Below are 18,935 nucleotides of genomic sequence, written 5' to 3' on the forward strand. Positions count from 1 at the left end.
CCGCGGCTTCTCCCGCTCTCCGAGCCGCCAGCTCCGCCCCGCCCCTTCGCCCGGTGCAGCTCGCTCACGCCCCCCTGAGGGCAGCGGCTTCAGCAGATGCCCCTGCGCACGCTCAGGCCGTGGCGACCGGGCCCCCAACAGCCCACGCGGCCCTTGGCGCCGCCTGCAGCCTCAGGCCCGCGTGCGGCCGCGGGAGCCGCGCGTGGGGAGGGGCCCTTCCCGGCCCCGCGGCCAACAGTGAGGCTCCGCCCTCAGCAGGGAACAGGGCTGGCCCCGCCTCTAGCCCCTCTGACGGGGGAGGGGGGGGAAGGAAGAGAGCCCGCACTGCGCATGCTCAAATATGGCCGCCCGAAATCACGTGACTGACCCCGTTCGCCGCCGCCACCGCCGTCCCCGCTCTCTAGCACTTTTTCCCCCATCATGCCTCGCGCTGCCTTTTGCTCCGGAAGTCCGGTTGCCGCCGCCGCCTGGATTCCAATTCCAGCTACGCGGCCGCGGCTGTATCCTTACGCGGGGCCATGGGAGTCCCGGCCTTCTTCCGCTGGCTCAGCCGCAAGTACCCCTCCATCATCGTCAACAGCGTGGAGGAGAAGGTGAGGCCGGCGCCGCCCCCCATCCCCTCTGCCCCGGGGCTCCTTGTCCCCCCCCCCCGCATCTCCCGTCCCGGGGCTCGGCCTCCATCCCCCAGCAACTCTCCCTCCAGCCCAGGGCTCGGCCCCAGCCGCCACTTGCTCCCTCCCCCCGGCCCCCAGCAACCTCCCCCCTGCATTCTGGGGCCCGGCCCCCCATGAGCCACAAACACCCCCTCCCCCGCCACCCCAGGCCCAGCTCCCGCTCGGTCCGCGTGGACTCCGGGAGCTGCACACGGGGCTGACTCTGTAGCCATTCCCACCCCTTGGCTGAGCTGGGAGCCCCCTTCCCTCTGGGCCTGGAGCTCTGGTTGATCTTCAGCTCTCCCTGGCTGAGTCTCCTCAGCCCAGGCGGAGTGTGGGGATACAGCTAGTAGTCCTCCAGCCTGGGCAGCCACAAAATCTTTCTGCATGGAGAGCTGGGTTTCCCTTGACTGTATTGCACTGTGTGTGTGCTTTGGATGTCTCTTCCCACCCCCCCATTAGGCTAGGCACTGTACAAGCATGTAACAAAGACACCACCTCTCCCCACTTATGAACAAACCCAAAGGACTGAAAAACTCTTTTAGTACACTGCAGATTTGTGACCTTACTTGCTACGTTAAGGTGCACGGTCAGTTGTCTTTTGATACATTTTGGTGGATTGATTTATATCTAGCAAATGCTGGTGTGTCCTATTTAGTGCTAATTAATCCTGTGACACTGTGCAGATAATAAATAATAGGGAAGAAGCTGAATAGTGGTGCCATGACATTGTCCAGCATTTGCTTATTAGTTCTTTGAATGGAAACTAAAAGTTTTCTTATCACGTGGCTTCTGCTGTTTCCAAATGTTCTGAAAACTGGACCTTTTATGTAGCATTTCTTATTGTATTTTCTGCAAAACTCAAGAGAACTAAACTTGTTTGCTCCTAAGCTACAGTTAGTATCAAGTAATGGTTTTTGTGTTTCCCTCTCCCATGCCCTCCTGGAATTGTAAATCCTTGCTTGCTGACTTTTCGACTTCCCCCCCATGGTCATTTTGCGTGGCACAGAAGCTAGCACTTATTATATTTAAGAGCTTTTAGTTCTATTTATGCCATCATCTTTTATTGGCACTGTCATTAATGACAATTCAACTTTAGCTACCAGGAAATCATTATTGCTTAATGACTGGATGAATTGATAGCCGAAAGTAAATCTGAAGGTCTTTAGCACGTCTGGTCATTAATTGCCGTGAAATGTCTGACCTGGAGGTCACTGTTGCTGCTATTGAACTTTGGCAAAATGTGAAAAATGTAAAGGGAAAAAATACTGTTGAAAAGTTGAATGGCCTGATGCTGTGGAGATGGTGTTCTGTTTACAGTGCTAATTTCTTTCGGGCTGTTAGGCCTGTACAATAAGTAACCAATAGAAAATATTCTATCAGATTTATAATAGTTAGCAAACTGCAGAGATGTGGAGAGATCAGAAGGGTTTTTTTTAGCATGTACAAAACCAGTAATTAAGACCACTTTTCAGCTGCAGAGTTTTATGTTTTAAAGCAACAAACTTAAATGTAGTTTTACAATACTGATACAAAAATGTCAGTGCATCATCATAACCAATTACAAGTAAACTTGTGTATGCTATGATATAAAAGTAACAGTTATAGATGTCATACTTTAGGGGTGGAAAATGATGTAATGGGAAATTTGGGGGGAAGAATGATGGAACACATTTTGTTCACTTTCTTTTCTCCTATATAGTCCTCAAACCACTTAATCATGCTTGTACGTTCTCTCTGAATTTCCTTCAATTTCTTCATAATATTTTTGGAATTGAGGGGTATACTTGTGCTCTGACCTCTTGGAACATTGTCAAGTGTAAATACTAATGGAAACTGCGTGATCATGGGAGACTTTAACTTCCCAGATATAGACTGGAGGACCAGTGCTAGTAGTAATAATAGGGCTCAGATTTTCCTAGATGCGATAGCTGATGGATTCCTTCATCAAGTAATTGCTGAACTGACTAGAGGGGATGCCATTTTAGATTTAATTTTGGTGAGTAGCGAGGACCTCATAGAAGAAATGGTTGTAGGGGACAATCTTGGCTCAAGTGATCATGAGCTAATTCAGTTCAAACTAAATGGAAGGATTAACAAAAATAAATCTGCAACTAGGGTTTTTGATTTCAAAAGGGCTGACTTTCAAAAATTAAGGCAATTAGGGAAGTGGATTGGACTGAAGAATTTATGGATCTAAAGGTAGAGGAGGCCTGGGATTACTTTAAATCAAAGCTGCAGAAGCTATCGGAAGCCTGTATCCCAAGAAAGGGGAAAAAATTCATAGGAAGGAGTTGTAGACCAAGCTGGATGAGCAAGCATCTTAGAGAGGCGATTAAGAAGAAGCAGAAAGCATACAGGGAGTGGAAGATGGGAGGGATCAGCAAGGAAAGCTACCTAATTGAGGTCAGAACATGTAGGGATAAAGTGAGACAAGCTAAAAGTCGAGTAGAGTTGGACCTTGCAAAGGGAATTAAAACCAATAGTAAAAGGTTCTATAGCCATATAAATAAGAAGAAAACTAAGAAAGAAGAAGTGGGGCCGCTAAACACAGAGGATGGAGTGAGTGGAGGTTAAAGATAATCTAGGCATGGCCCAATATCTAAACAAATACTTTGCCTCAGTCTTTAATAAGGCTAAAGAGGATCTTAGGGATAATGGTAGCATGACAAATGGGAATGAGGATATGGAGGTAGATATTACCATATCTGAGGTAGAAGCGAAACTGAAACAGTTTAATGGGACTAAATCGGGGGGGCCCAGATAATCTTCATCCAAGAATATTAAAGGAATTGGCACCTGAAATTGCAAGCCCATTAGCAAGAATTTTTAATGAATCTGTAAACTCAGGAGTAGTACTGAATGATTGGAGAATTGCTAATATAGTTCCTATTTTTAAGAAAGGGGAAAAAAAGTGATCTGGGTAACTACAAGCCAGTTAGTTTGACATCTGTAGTATGCAAGGTCCTGGAAAAAATTTTGAAGGAGAAATTAGTTAAGGCCATTGAAGTCAATGGTAAATGGGACAAAAGACAACATGGTTTTACAAAAGGTAGATCGTGCCAAACCAACCTAATCTCCTTTTTTGAAAAGGTAACAGATTTTTTTAGATGAAGGAAATGCAGTGGATCTAATTTACCTAGATGTCAGTAAGGCATTTGATACCGTGCCACATGGGGAATTATTAGTTAAATTGGAGAAGATGGGGATCAATATGAACATCAAAAGGTGGATAAGGAATTGGTTAAAGGGGAGACTGCAACGGGTCCTACTGAAAGGCGAACTGTCAGGTTGGAGGGAGGTTACCAGTGGAGTTCCTCAGGGATCGGTTTTGGGACCAGTCTTATTTAATCTTTTTATTACTGACCTTGGCACAAAAAGTGGGAGTGTGCTAATAAAGTTTGCAGACGATACAAAGCTGGGAGGTATTGCCAATTCGGAGAAGGATCGGGATATTATACAGGAGGATCTGGATGACCTTGTAAACTGGAGTAATAGTAATAGGATGAAATTTAATAGTGAGAAGTGTAAGGTTATGCATTTAGGGATTAATAACAAGAATTTTAGTTATAAATTGGGGACGCATCAATTAGAAGTAACGGAAGAGGAGAAGGACCTTGGAGTATTGGTTGATCATAGGATGACTATGAGCTGCCAATGTGATATGGCTGTGAAAAAAGCTAATGCGGTTTTGGGATGCATCAGGAGAGGCATTTCCAGTAGGGATAAGGAGGTTTTAGTACCGTTATACAAGGCACTGGTGAGACCTCACCTAGAATACTGTGTGCAGTTCTGGTCTCCCATGTTTAAAAAGGATAAATTCAAGCTGGAGCAGGTACAGAGAAGGACTACTAGGATGGTCCGAGGAATGGAAAACTTGTCTTATGAAAGGAGACTTAAGGAGCTTGGCTTGTTTAGCCTAACTAAAAGAAGGTTGAGTGGAGATATGATTGCTCTCTATAAATATATCAGAGGGATAAATACAGGAGAGGGAGAGGAATTATTTCAGCTCAGCACCAATGTGGACACAAGAACAAATAGGTATAAACTGGCCACCAGGAAGTTTAGACTTGAAATTAGATGAAGGTTTCTAACCATCAGAGGAGTGAAGTTTTGGAATAGCCTTCCAAGGGAAGCAGTGGGGGCAAAAGATCTATCTGGTTTTAAGGTTCTACTTGATAAGTTTATGGAGGAGATGGTATGATGGGATAATGGGATTTTGGTAAGTAATTGATCTTTAAATATTCAGGGTAAATAGGCCAAATCCCCTGAGATGGGATATTAGATGGATGGGATCTGAGTTACCCAGAAAAGAATTTTCTGTAGTGTGTGGCTGATGAATCTTGCCCATATGCTCAGGGTTTAGCTGCTTGCCATATTTGGGGTCGGGAAGGAATTTTCCTCCAGGGCAGATTGGAGAGGCCCTGGAGGTTTTTCGCCTTCCTCTGTAGCATGGGGCCTGGTTGACTTGAGGGAGGCTTCTCTGCTCCTTGAAGTCTTTAAACCATGATTTAAGGACTTCAATAGCTCAGACATGGGTAAGGTTTTTCATAGGAGTGGGTGGGTGAGATTCTGTGGCCTGCACTGTGCAGGAGGTCAGACTAGATGATCAGAATGGTCCCTTCTGACCTTAGTATCTATGATCTCTCACATATCCATTCCATTCTTCTGATATTTAAATGGATGATTCAATAGCTTGATAAGGAATATTGTCTAACAGTTTGGGGTTTTTTTTCTGTCAACGGTGGGGTGGGTGAGGATTAACTTTCTCTTACAGCAGTTGCTTGAGTTGAGTTTACGTACTAGTTTCTAGATCAGGGGTGGGCAAACTATGGCCCGGGGGCTGCATCCGGCCCTTCAGACATTTTAGACCCTTCAGACTGCTCCAGCCCTTGAGATCCAGCCAGGGAGTGGGGTTAGGAGCTTGCCCTGCTCCATGCAAGCTGGGGCTCGAGGAAGCAGTGGATTATCCCCACTATGTAGGGGTAGCCAGTGGGCGCCGCACACTGCCCCTGCGGTTCCCATTGGCCAGCAGCCGCAGCCAATGGGAGCTGCAGGGGCAGTGCCTGTGGACAGAGCAGCGTGCAGAGCCACCTGGCCGCACCTCTGTGTAGGAGCCAGAGCGAGGCATGCCGCTGCTTCCGGGAGCTGCTAGAGGTAAGCGCTGCCCGGAGCCTGCATCCCTGACCCCCTCCTGTGCCCCTGCTCTATCCCTGATCCCCCTCCCACCCTCTCAACCCCTTGGTCCCAGGCCGGAGCACCCTCCTGCACCCCCAACCTCTCATCCCTAGCCCCACCCCAGAACCCGCACCCCCCAGCCAAAGCCCTGATTCCCTCCTGCATCCCAACCCCCAATTTTGTGAGCATTTGTGGCCCGCCGTACAATTTCCATACCCAGATGTGGCCCTCAGGCCAAAAAGTTTGCCCATCCCTGTTCTAGATGAAGGTCTAGAAACTGCAGCTTTTCTTGCTTCAGTGTGAAAAATCAAGCAACTCTTTCACCTTTCTTGGGTTGGAATAGAAGCCAAATGCTTTCATGCTCTCCATATATGATAAGGGGAAAAGGACAAACACGCAGATTGGTAGTTTTCAAAATTGTTTCTCTTCTCTTTTTGAATGAGCTTCACAAAGATAACAATGACAATAAAGTTCACATTGAAGATGACATTTGTAAGTACTTTACTAGTTAAATAGCACTTACATAGAGAATTTTATTAAATTAAGGCAATTCACAAGCAAAAACTTTGACTTAGTGTTAAGGTTGCTCTCATAAATACACTAAACCATAAAAAATTAGGGATTTAAGGATTAAAAAGGAGTAAAAGGCTGTAAAGTCAAGCACTCAAATTAGGAAATGCCAAAGTGAATGTTTCCTGTGCAACCTTAATTTGGCCCCCTTGTGCATATGCATTATGGTAGTCTTACATGAGCTCTCTTTTAAACCAAATAGGACCCAAGTTCATTGAGTGTGGATGGATGTAGGATGGAGTGGAGTAAGATGGATGTGCTGTGGGAATGAATCAGTGTAGTGACGGAATCTGTTTTCTATAGGGTCCCTGCCTTTTTTTTTATTGCAGAAGTTGAAGATTTGTGATGAATGAGGCAGGGGAGTGTAGGAAGAAGGGATGGCCTTGTGGTTAGGGCAGTTGACTGCTACCCTAGAGACTGGGGTTCTATCCCTGCCTCTATCACAGAAGTTCTTTGTGGTGCTGGGTAAGTCACTTACCCCCAGATTTTTCACAGGTAGTCACTTCTGCATCTAATGAAAGGCTGTATCGTAATGCATACACACAAGTCAGCTAACTTAAGGTTGCGTGGGCAATGTTCATTCTGGTATTTCCTAATGTGAAATTACTTGATTTTGCTATCTTTTTAATCCTTAAATTTAATCCTTCATTTTGTATTTCCTAATTCTGTATGGTTTTTATCTTATTGATGAGAGCAGCTTTTGTTTGTGTATAAATCATTGAAAAGCTGTTTTCATTTGATCAGACATCTGAGTAAGGGTAAAATAACAATACATAAAATCTTCATCTTATTAAGATTGTGATCATTTTCCCATCTTTTGTAACTAAAATTTTCACATCTGGAATTAAATCGGACAGCTCTCTGAAGAGTTTAAAGTAAAATGGTGAGAGTGACTAATGTTTGGGACCACATTTAATGAGATTACATAGAATTGTGGGACTAGAAGGGACCTTAAGAGGTTATCTAGTCCAGTCCTCTGCACTCGTGTCCGGAGTGATTATTATCTAGACCATCCCTGACAGGTGTTTGTCTAACCTGCTCTTAAAAACAAACAAAAAAAAAAAAAAACCTCCAGTGATGGAGATTCCACAAACTCCTTAGGCAGTTTATTTCAGTGCTTAACCATCATGACAGTTAGGAAGTTTTTCCTAATGTCCAACCTAAACCTCCCTTCCTGCAATTTAAGACCATTGCTTCTTGGCCTATCGTCAGACGGTAAGGATAACAAGTTTTCTCTCTCCTCCTTGTAACCACCTTTTATGTACTTGAAAACTGTTATGTCATTTATGTCCATCTTTCTCCCCCCGCCGGTCTTCTCTTCTCCAGACTAAATCCAGTTTTTTTCAATCTTTCCTCATTGGTCGTGTTTTCTAGACCTTGAATCATTTTCGTTGCTCCTCTCTGGATTTTCTTGTTTGTCCACATTTCCTGAAATGTGTTGCCCAGAGCTGGACACAGTACTCCAGTTGAGGGCTAATTAGTGTGTAGTAGAGCGGAAGAACTTCCTCTTGTTTTGCTCACAACATTCCTGCTAATACATCCTAGAATGTTTTTTCTCTTCTCTTCGCCAACAGTGTTACAGTGACTCTCATTTAGCTTGTGAACTACTATGACCCCAGATCCCTTTCTGCAGTACTCCTTCCTCGACAGGCATTTCCCATTTTGTGTGTGTGCAACTGATTGTTCATTCCTAAGTGGAGTACTTTACATTTGTCCTTATTGAATTTCATCTGATTTACTTCAGACCATTTCTCCAGTTTGTCCAGATCGTTTTGAATTTTAAACCTCTTGTGGAAACAGTTTATGGCAGATTTAATTTGTGTCAGATCCTGATGTTCTTGCATTGAATAGTGACTTACTCCATGAGTAAATCCCTTTTTCCATGGGACGCTACATGGAATAAAGTATATTTGTGATTGTTGGTATCAAAATCTGGCCATAAATTTAAAAGTTAAGTTGGATCTCATGGAAGCTTGTCTCTCTTTGAAATATTAAGTCAATCCTTGCTCTTTTATTTTACAGAGAGAAATAAATTGGTTAATCTTAAATCAAGCAGGAAGAATAAGAGAAAGAGATTGAAGATACTACAAAATCCTGGGGAGAATATTAATCAAATTCACATGACCTAATAAAGTTACAGCTAGTGTGTCATATCTGGAGATCTATTTTCAGTTGTTTTAACAATTCAGTTATGTCACGAGACATCATTCCCAGATACTTCAATCCATTACAAGACTATTTTTCATTGAAAATTTAATGGCGGCATATTGGTTATATGAGCATATAAGGGTAAAGTTAAAGCAAGATGCTTTACAAAATCTTTAAAAAGAGCCTGAATATAAGCAAAATATAATCTTGAAGGTGAAGTGAAATATCACCAGAGGGCAATTTTATGTTCTATATCATATAGTTGTAAGCCTTTTATACCTGAATCAGTTAGCTATAGTGAGATGTTTGATTGAAAATACAAATAGAAGTGAAGAGAAGATGGCTGTCTTGTCCCATTTATATAATCAGTTAGAATGAATACTGTTTTGTTTTTTTAAAAGTGATGCTCTCAGTTGACTTAAAAAGCTTTATAATATTAAATTTTTGTTCAAAGTTAGCGTAGAAAATAACTTTGGATAACAGATCCACAGATACATTTGTATCAGATGCATGTATCAATGCATCTGATACAAATTTTTGCTTAATTCTCCATATTACATAATTACATAATCTTATTTCATTATTAGTCTGAGATGTACCTTGACTGATCTGGATGCATAATAGAAGGGAGAATCAGAGAAAGAAAATTAGCTTTAAAAAAGGCTGTAGTTATCCTAATTATAAATCTTACCATCTGATTTATTTTATCTTCAGTATTTTTTAAACATTGATCCTTGCTTCAAGAGAAAATACTGGCAGGATTCCTTGTATTCATGAATATGGACTATCTGTAAGAGATGTGAAGCAAGACATTATTTTATGGCTTTTAATACTGGAGTACTAGTTCTTCTGGACCTGGTGCATGATCTGTGATATTTTCTGCTTTCAGTTCTCTATTTGAATCTGGTAATACATGGAATGTAAAGTCTTATCCGAAAACGTCAAGATCTGGGAAACTGATGATTTCATTTTAAGGATGTAGTCAGTGATGATAGTGCATAACAGTAACTCAGAAAAGATTTGATAAAGGTTCTTTTAGACTACTGAATGATGCCACATAAGTTCGAAAATCCATAGGATGACATCACTAACAACTGCCCTCTTTTATTCCTATGTTCATAATCTGAGCATAATAAAGTGAAGTTTGAACTATATTTGTAATTATTAGGGCTGTCGATTAGTCGCAGTTCGCTAATGCATTAACTCAAAAAAAATCACGATTAATCGCACTTTTAAACAATAGAATACCAATTGAAATTTATTAACAATTTTTGGATGTTTTCTACATATATTGATTTAAATTAAAACACAGAATACAAAGTATACAGTACTCATTTTATATTTATTTTTATCCCAAATATTTGTGCTGTAAAAACCAAAATAAAAAGTATTTTTCAATTTACCTCATACAAGTAATGAAGTCTCTTTATCATGAAAATTGAACTTAGAAATGTAGAATTATGTACAAAAAATAACTGCATTCAAAAATAAAACAATGTAAAACTTTAGAGCCTACAAGTGCACTCAGTCCTATTTCTTGTTCAGCCAGTCACTAGGATAAAAAAGTTTGGTTTTTTGCAGGAGATAGTACTGCCTGCTTCTTGTTTACGATGTCACCTGAAAGTGAGAGCAGACATTCGCATGGCACTGTTGTAGCTGATGTTTCAAGATATTTATATGCCAAATGCACTAAAGATTCATATGTCCCTTCATCTTCAACCACCATTCCAGAGGACATGCATCCATGCTGACGACGTGTTGTGCTCAATAATGATCCAAAGCAATGCAGACGAGTGCATGTTCACTTTTATCATCTGAGTCAGATGTCACCAGCAGAAGGTTGACTTTCTTTTTTGATGGTTTGGGTTCTGCAGTTTCCGCATCAGAGTGTTGCTCTATTAAGATTTCTGAAAACGTGTTCCACACCTTGTCCCTCTCAGATTTTGGAAGGCGCTTCAGATTCTTAAACCTTGGGTTGAGTGCTATAGCTATCTTTAGAAATCTCACATTGGTACCTTCTTTGTGTTTTGTCAGATCTGCAATCAGTGTTCTTAAAACGAACAACATGTGCTGGATCATCATCCAAGACTTTTATAATATGAAATATATGTCAGAATGCTGGTAAAACAGAGCAGGAGACATACTATTCTCCCCTAAAGAGTTCAGTCACAAATGTAATGAACGCATTTTTTTTTTTTTTAACGAGTGTCATCAGCATGGAAGCATGTCCTCTGGAATGATAGCCAAAGCATGAAGGGGCATATGAATGTTTAGCATATTTGGCATGTAAATACCTTGCAATGCTGGCTACAAAAGTACCATGCAAATGTCTGTTCTCACTTTCAGGTGACATTGTAAATAAGAAGCTGGCAGCATTATCTCCCATATATGTAAACTTGTTTGTCTTAGCGATTGGCTGAATAAGAAGTAGGACTGAGTGTTCTCGTAGGCTCTAAAGTTCTACATTGTTTTGTTTTCGAGTGCAGTTATGTAACAAAAGAAAATCTACATTCGTAAGTTCAGTGTTCATGATAAAGAGATTGCATTATGATACTTTTATGAGGTGAATTGAAAAATGCTATTTCTTTTGTTTTTTACAGCACAAATATTTGTAATAAAAAATATAAAGTGAGCACTGAACACTTTGTGTTCTATGTTGTAATTGAAATCAATATATTAAAAAATTAATTGTGATTAATCGCACTATTAAACAATAATAGAATACCATTTATTTAAATATTTTTGATGTTTTCTACTTTTGCAATCACTTGACAGCCCTAGGGATTGTATCAGGCTGTTTAAGTCTCAACTTCTACCTTGAGATGTAGTGTATACTATATCTTATAACTGAAAAGACTTTAGATTCCTTTCTCACTAACTTTTTTTTTTTTTTTTTTTTTTTTTGCTGAAAGTGTTTTTCTCAGCAGGTAAACAAAGGTGATGCCCTAAAGTCGCTTCAAGGATAAAATGTTAGGGTTTAATGCTCCATTATTACAGTCAAACTATAATTTCACTTGCTTAAGATGATGCTATGGGAATCCTAATATATACACGCCAGCTGAGTGACAAGCATCATTATTGAGTAAAAACAGAAACATTCAGAAGCATGAACTGAAAAGTTTCCAGTACTGAAACTTGTCCTGTTGAGTTAACTTCATTCTTGAGAATCAGTGTTTAAGCAAAATCTTTAGCCTGATCTTCAATATGTTACTACAAAAACTTCATTTTGAAGCGTACCTAGTTGCTATGTCTGTAACGTACCTGATGCACAGCTACAAAAAGTTAGAAAATTAAGTCACGTGACAAAACATACACTCCGCTCTCTCACCCACGTGCAAACACCTTTACTATTAACATAGCTATTATACACCAGGTTATCACTGCCCCCACAGCCTTCTTTCTTGTACATGCTCCTTCTCTACACTTCCCTCTCCCAGCAGTAATAGTTAAAGATAGTTGAAGTGGCTAGATGTGTTGTGTGGGGGTATTTTGGTAAAGGAAGTTCTAGAAGGTATGTATTCCTAGGGAAAGAGTCTCATTGATGGGCTTTGGATCAAGCCTTAAGACACAGCTGTGCAGGGATCACTTAAAATGTAATTATCAATAGCTTTTGCAGAGTGGAAATGGCTTGCATCATTTACCAGGACTGAGAGAAATGGTACATGTCAGCTGCCCAAGAGGGAATGAGTTCTTTGCATGAGGAGTATAGAGGCTGATTCCAGCTTGGACTCTGTGACTGAATGCCTCTTTTGTATAAGAGCTGCTCAAATGTGTATGGGTTTGTGGTTTGTTTTTTTTAAAGTAGGATGATATTGCATTGTCCTTATCAAGGCTGAGGAAGCAGATCTTAATAGAAAAGTTGATTGGGTGGTCTAGTACTTCTAGGCTGAGCATAGCATACATGTGTTTGTGGAGCTGTGCGCTCTTGGTGTACAGACTGTCGTCTTCTGGGTGGCAAGCACTTAATATGTGTCGGGCGCTACCACAATCTAAATAACTAATGACAAATTGTATTTGATTATGGAACTGTAATTTGGCCCCCTTGTGCCTGTGCATTGAGTCTCTAATTACATGATCCCATACATTTTTTTTTTTCCTCTCAATAGAATCTCCATCTCATTCAGTGCACAGGATGGTGCTGAGGGAATAAGGCAGCTTTTTGGTATTTTTGTCCTTATTCACTGTGTGGCCCCATGCCTGCCTTACTGCATTATTTAGTTCTCTCTACACTGAATACAGAATTATTAATTTCCTCAAGAGATTTTCTGTGGTGCTTGCTTCCATAATACCGGAGTCTCACAAAGAGCAATCAATTTGTCTTTGGAACACCTTTGTGAGTTGCAGGGATGGTTGCACGGGAAGATGAAGGTTAGAACTTGCAACAGTCTCCACTAATTTTGGGTGCTTCAGAGATCAGACCCTCAGGAGTATCTTCCTGCTAAGTTTCAAGACACTATAGTATACCACGGAGATGCTAGAGCTTTTCAAAAATGATTTGCGAATTTTAATAATGAAGAGCATTAGGTGTCTTTGCTATTTATAAGGGGAACAGTAGCAGTCCTTTTATTAAAGAGGCAGGACCAAAGCACATGTGATTGTGAGATAGCAGAATGACCATCTCCAGAAGTTTGGAAATTCAGGGTTTGCAGCATGTAATCTGTTTGGTGGTCAGTGCAATCTGTTCAACTGTTTGTTTGGGTCTGTTCATTAGGTAAGGGCATTTTACAATGTGCCAGAGTGGAAAGAAGAGCTTGGGGCATGAAAGTTGGAAACTACTGATTTGGCTAAGGGAAAGTTGAGTAATAGATTTTTTTTTTTTTTTTTTGGTCTGGTTATTTGTCACAAAAATATAGGCTTCGGAGACAAATTCCTCAAACTGGAAGGTAATGAGTGGAGTCTGAGCATCCCAAAACATGTGGTAGTCAATGGGCAGAATGAGATGTATTCCCTCCCTCCCTCCCCACAAATGGGAAAGCTGACTACTGGGGGGCAAGAGCGTTGGCAGGATCATATCTGTCTGTGTACAGGGAGCAGGAGGAAGCTAGTCTTTTGAGGCCAGTCTTAAACTCTTCTCACACCTTGAACTATAAACAAAAGTAGAGAAGATAGTTAACTCCAAAGCAATCTGCAAAGAGTTACAAAGGGATCTCTCAGACCTGGATGGCTGGGCAACAAAATGGCAGGTGAAAATCAGTGTTAATAAATGCAACGTAATGCACATTGGGAAATATAATCCCAGCTATACATACAATATGATGGGGTCTAAATTAGCTGTAAACACTCAAGAAAGAGATCTTGGAGTCATCGTGGATAGTTCTCTGACAAGATCCACGCAATGTGCAGCAGCAGCAGTCAAAAAAAGCTAACAATGTTAGGAACATTAGTAAAGAAAAAGATAAGACAGAAAATATCATGCTTCTATATAAACGCATGGTACGTCCATCTTAAGTACTGCATGCAGCTGTGGTCACCCCATCTTAAAAAAAAAAATCTATTAGAATTGGAAAAGGTACAGAGAAGGGCAACACAAATGGGTAGGAGTATGGAACAGCTTCCATATGAGGAAAAATTAAAAAGACCAGGACTTTTCAGCTTGTACAAAACACGAATAAGTGCGGGATACAATACAGATCTATAAAATCTTGAGTAGTGCGGAGACAGTAAATAAAGAAGTGTTATTTATTCCTTCACATAACATCAGACCTAGGGGTTATCCAATGATATTAATAGGCAGCAGGTTAAAACAAACAAAAGGAAGTACTTCATACAGTGCACCGTCAACATGTGGAACTCTTTGCCAGGGGATCTTGTGAAGGCCGAGACTATAACAGTGTTTTAAAAAAAAAAAATACCTAGCTCTTTTTTTTTTTTTTAAATTCATGGAGGATAGATCCATCAATGGCTATTAACCAGGATGGCAAGGATGCAACACCTGCTCTGAGTGTCCCTAGCCTCTGTTTGCCAGAAGCTGGTAGTGGATGACAGAGGATGGATTACTTGATGATTGCCTGTTCTGTTCACTCCCTCTGAAGCACCTGCAATTGGCCATGGTCAGAAGACAGGTTACTGGGCTAGATGGACCTTTTGTCTGACCCAGTATGGCCGTTCTTAACTAATGTTTCCCAAAGTTAAAGGGAAAGCAGGTGCTTCTTTCCTATCCCTATCACTGTTAACAGTGATGCTTAGCATAATAGGCATGAGTGCTTCTGCTGTGTCTCAAAATCTAATAAAATAAAGATCGGTCATCTGTTCACCATGATTTTGACTCTTCTGAAAAGAGAAGGAGAACCAAAAAGTAGTGGTGTCCTTTTGTTTTATCTGTGCTGTAAAGCTAAGTATTTAATATTGGAGAAATAATGTCCCTGGTTTATCTAAACGTGCCAGTCCATCTCTTGAATAAAGTTTAAAGACTGAAGTAGGACTGGTATCAGAGTAGCAGCCGTGTTAGTCTGTATTCGCAAAAAGAAAAGGAGTACTTGTGGCACCTTAGAGACTAACAAATTTATTAGAGCATAAGCTTTCGTGAGCTACAGCTCAGTGATCACTTAAGATAAGCCATCACCAGCAGCAGGGGGGGAAAGGAGGAAAATCTTTCATGGTGACAAGCATGGTAGGCTAATTCCAGCAGTTAACAAGAATATCAGAGGAACAGTGGGGGGTGAGGTGGGGGGGAGAAATACCATGGGGAAATAGTTTTACTTTGTGTAATGACTCATCCATTCCCAGTCTCTATTCAAGCCTAAGTTAATTGTATCCCGTTTGCAAATTAATTCCAATTCAGCAGTCTCTCGTTGGAGTCTGTTTTTGAAGCTTTTTTGTTGAAGGATAGCCACTCTTAGGTCTGTGATCGAGTGACCAGAGAGATTGAAGTGTTCTCCAACTGGTTTTTGAATGTTATAATTCTTGACGTCTGATTTGTGTCCATTCATTCTTTTACGTAGAGACTGTCCAGTTTGGCCAATGTACATGGCAGAGGGGCATTGCTGGCACATGATGGCATATATCACATTGGTAGATGCACAGGTGAACGAGCCTCTGATAGTGTGGCTGATGTGATTAGGCCCTATGATGGTGTCCCCTGAATAGATATGTGGACAGAGTTGGCAACGGGCTTTGTTGCAAGGATAGGTTCCTGGGTTAGTGGTTCTGTTGTGTGGTGTGTGGTTGCTGGTGAGTATTTGCTTCAGATTGGGGGGCTGTCTGTAAGCAAGGACTGGCCTGTCTCCCAAGATCTGTGAGAGTGATGGGTCGTCCTTCAGGATAGGTTGTAGATCCTTGATGATGCGTTGGAGAGGTTTTAGTTGGGGGCTGAAGGTGATGGCTAGTGGCGTTCTGTTCTTTTCTTTGTTGGGCCTGTCCTGTAGTAGGTGACTTCTGGGTACTCTTCTGGCTCTGTCAATCTGTTTCTTCACTTCAGCAGGTGGGTATTGTAGGACTGATATTGTAAAACCTCATACTGATTATAACTATAGACAGGTCCCTTTGTCAATCAAATTTACAGAAGCCATGCAAGATCCTGCTGGCCCTACAACATTCTCTTTTGCACCATTATTCTTGCTTTTGTGTACAGAGGGGAAAAATAGGCATGTTAAAGAACAATGTTTTAACTCTGGCTAAGACTTGGTTATGTTATCTAATTGTAGTGGGAGTGTTTTATTTCTTGTCTGTGTGGCCATATAACAACGTATAATGTTTGCCCAGTTTTAAACAAAGCCTATTTTAATGTGTAGACATGGTCTATGTGTAATCATTTTATGGGTTGATGTTCAACTCTTTGCTCCTTCACCTTTTTTCTTTTTAAATCTCATTTGGGTCTGACGTATTTAAAGCCTGTCTGATAAAATTGTTGCAAATATGGCAAATACTGAAAGGCTTGTTATTACTGTGTTCACAGCCTAAAGAATGCAATGGCATCAAAATTCCAGTTGATACCAGCAAGCCTAATCCCAATGAGGTGGAGTTTGATAACCTGTATTTGGATATGAATGGTATTATCCATCCATGTACACATCCTGAGGACAAGTAAGTGACACTTTTGTCACTTCATAAATAGTTTGTATTATATATTATCTGAAACATTAACAGGATGTCTTGTTAAATTATAGACCAGCTCCCAAAAACGAAGATGAAATGATGGTTGCCATTTTTGAGTACATTGACAGACTTTTCAACATTGTCAGGCCAAGACGACTTCTCTACATGGCAATAGATGGAGTAGTAAGTACTGAAATATTTGTCTTGTTTCCATGTAATGCGAAGGTTGATGCTGTCTGCTTTCATAAACTTCATTAGGCAATAGTTTTAGCTTTTCATTTAATGTGTTTTGTTTCAATTACTACACCCCATGTTTGACTAACTCTTCACCTTGACATATGTTGAAGAACTGTTGGCAAAGAAAGCTTTCTTGTCTAGTGTATTATATTGGGGTAAAGGGTTATGTGGGGTAGCTTCTGCTTTGCTTCCTCAGAGCACAAGTCCATTGTAAATAAGGGCCGGTCTAATGGTCCCTTCTGGCCTTAAATCCTATGAATCTATAACATCGGTGGTAGTTTGTGCAGCAAGCAGGCTGTGAAAGATCAGAAAAGCATACAAATGGACACACAACATTTAGCAACTAATTTAATTGTATTTTGAAAGATTTTAAGAACTCAGCTATGTTTGTTGCTTGACTTCTTCCCCTGCTTGCCTTGGCTGACTTGTATACAGTGCCTTGGGAAACAAGTTAATACAGGTGTTTTGGTTGAAAGAACAACCCAACAAAAAAGCATTATTCTAAGTATTCCATTTCTGATTATATAACCCTATCAGTTATACTAAAATTTGTTTCACAGACTCCAGATAAATTTTTCTCAAGATTCTGCTTGTGTGTAACTATTTGAAAGATTTCTTCCCCCCCCCCCCCCGCCCCATTTGTAGAACTTTAATATCATTTGTGGCAGTCTTATAAACGTTTGTATATGCACTCAATTATGTTGTTGTGTCCTTACAAACAAACAAAAACAAACTTAAATAAAATGTTCTCTGCTAGAGATTTTAGGATACCGTGTCCCGTGTTACAGTTTATGGTATTATGATGCAAAAAAAGTCATTATAAACCTATTACCTGTGGTGTTACATTGTGGTAAGAGAAAGTTCATACTAAATAACGTTTCTCAGTTATACAGCACTTGTAAGTTTCATGTATGTTGCCAGGGAAATTTTAAAGCTTACACATGGTGAGTGGCTGAGACTTGGATGCTACTAGCACCCACTGCTGAGTTTTCTCACTGAGACAGGCACCTGGCAGCATTATAAAAGGCCTTTCTACCTTCAGTCATGTCTCTTAAGTTGCATCCTACCTCACTAGCAGATGTTATGTATCAAATTAACTTTGGCAATCATTTAGTGGCTAACTACAGTGCATTATTGAGCAGTAAATGGGGATAGATAAGGAAAATAAAGGGTTGCATTGTAGCAGACTGCTGTTCCTTTCTGGGCAGGACTCCTGTGATCAGTGTGAGCTGCATCTTTTCCCATTACTGCGAATAATGAGAGAATGTGGAGACTGAGTCCATAAAACTAGAAATATAGGCATAAATAGGCTAAAGCTGAAGAGGAAACTCATGGTCAGGCACCCTGCTAAGCAGCTGGAAGTTTCATAGAAGCTGAGGCAAGGATGGAGGAAATGGGTGTCTGCTTCTTGAGTCAAGGGAATCCATTGTTCTGGGATCATCTCTAGGTCTGAAATCGTAACTATAACGAGAGAACCTTATACTGGGAGTTCAGAACCTGAACTTCAGGAATTTCCCTTATGCTTGTGCACATTTTCCATGTCTCTGTAAGGCATCAGATCAACAACTCAAACCCAGAAGGGAGGAAATTTATCGTAAAGTTAACATGCAAAAACTTATTTTTACTAGTAATAGAACAATCAGTACATAATTATCCATCCTCTATTTTGCTTAGTCATTCCACAAATACCTTGAAAAATGAAATATCTAGATTGTAGGACTGTAATTCTTCAGTGGATATTATGCAAAATCATCTTTAGAAATTTGAGCTATGCACCTCCCAATACTACTTTTCTTGGGAATGAGAAAGTAATGGCTATAAAAATTTGATAGCAATATAAGCCCGTAGCATCCAGCCTACTGCTCCTGTCTGTAACAGGGGAGAGACTTTCTTTTTGTTAACTTATGAGAGAATCCCTGGAAAGGGATGAGGAAGTTGAAAGATACAAAATATGGCTTCAGAACAGGAGAGAAAGGTATTTTGGGTGGATCTGCAACTTTCTGCTAATACGGCCTCCCAGTCCAAAAGGAGAAAAGGAAGGGCAATCCCCGAAAAAATGGGAGTGGAACTCTGGATGTAAAGAGAAAATTGGGAGCAGAGTTCCCTGATTAAGTA

At 40.8% G+C, this 18,935-nt stretch overlaps 1 protein-coding gene across 2 annotated transcripts in view; it reads left to right on the forward strand.

The window, feature by feature from the left end:
- Positions 1-295: 295 nt before the first annotated feature.
- Positions 296-18,935, forward strand: part of XRN2 (5'-3' exoribonuclease 2) — a 90,632-nt gene continuing 71,992 nt past the window's right edge. For both annotated transcript variants that reach the window (XM_038394694.2, XM_043512169.1), the window contains exons 1-3: positions 296-593; positions 16,444-16,571; positions 16,655-16,766. In XM_038394694.2, coding sequence (XP_038250622.1) covers positions 519-593; positions 16,444-16,571; positions 16,655-16,766 — 315 coding nt within the window. In that variant the 5' untranslated portion in view covers positions 296-518. The remainder of the gene's footprint in view (positions 594-16,443; positions 16,572-16,654; positions 16,767-18,935) is intronic.

This window comes from Dermochelys coriacea, chromosome 3 (genome assembly GCF_009764565.3).
Source record: "Dermochelys coriacea isolate rDerCor1 chromosome 3, rDerCor1.pri.v4, whole genome shotgun sequence".
NCBI lineage: Eukaryota > Metazoa > Chordata > Testudines > Dermochelyidae > Dermochelys > Dermochelys coriacea.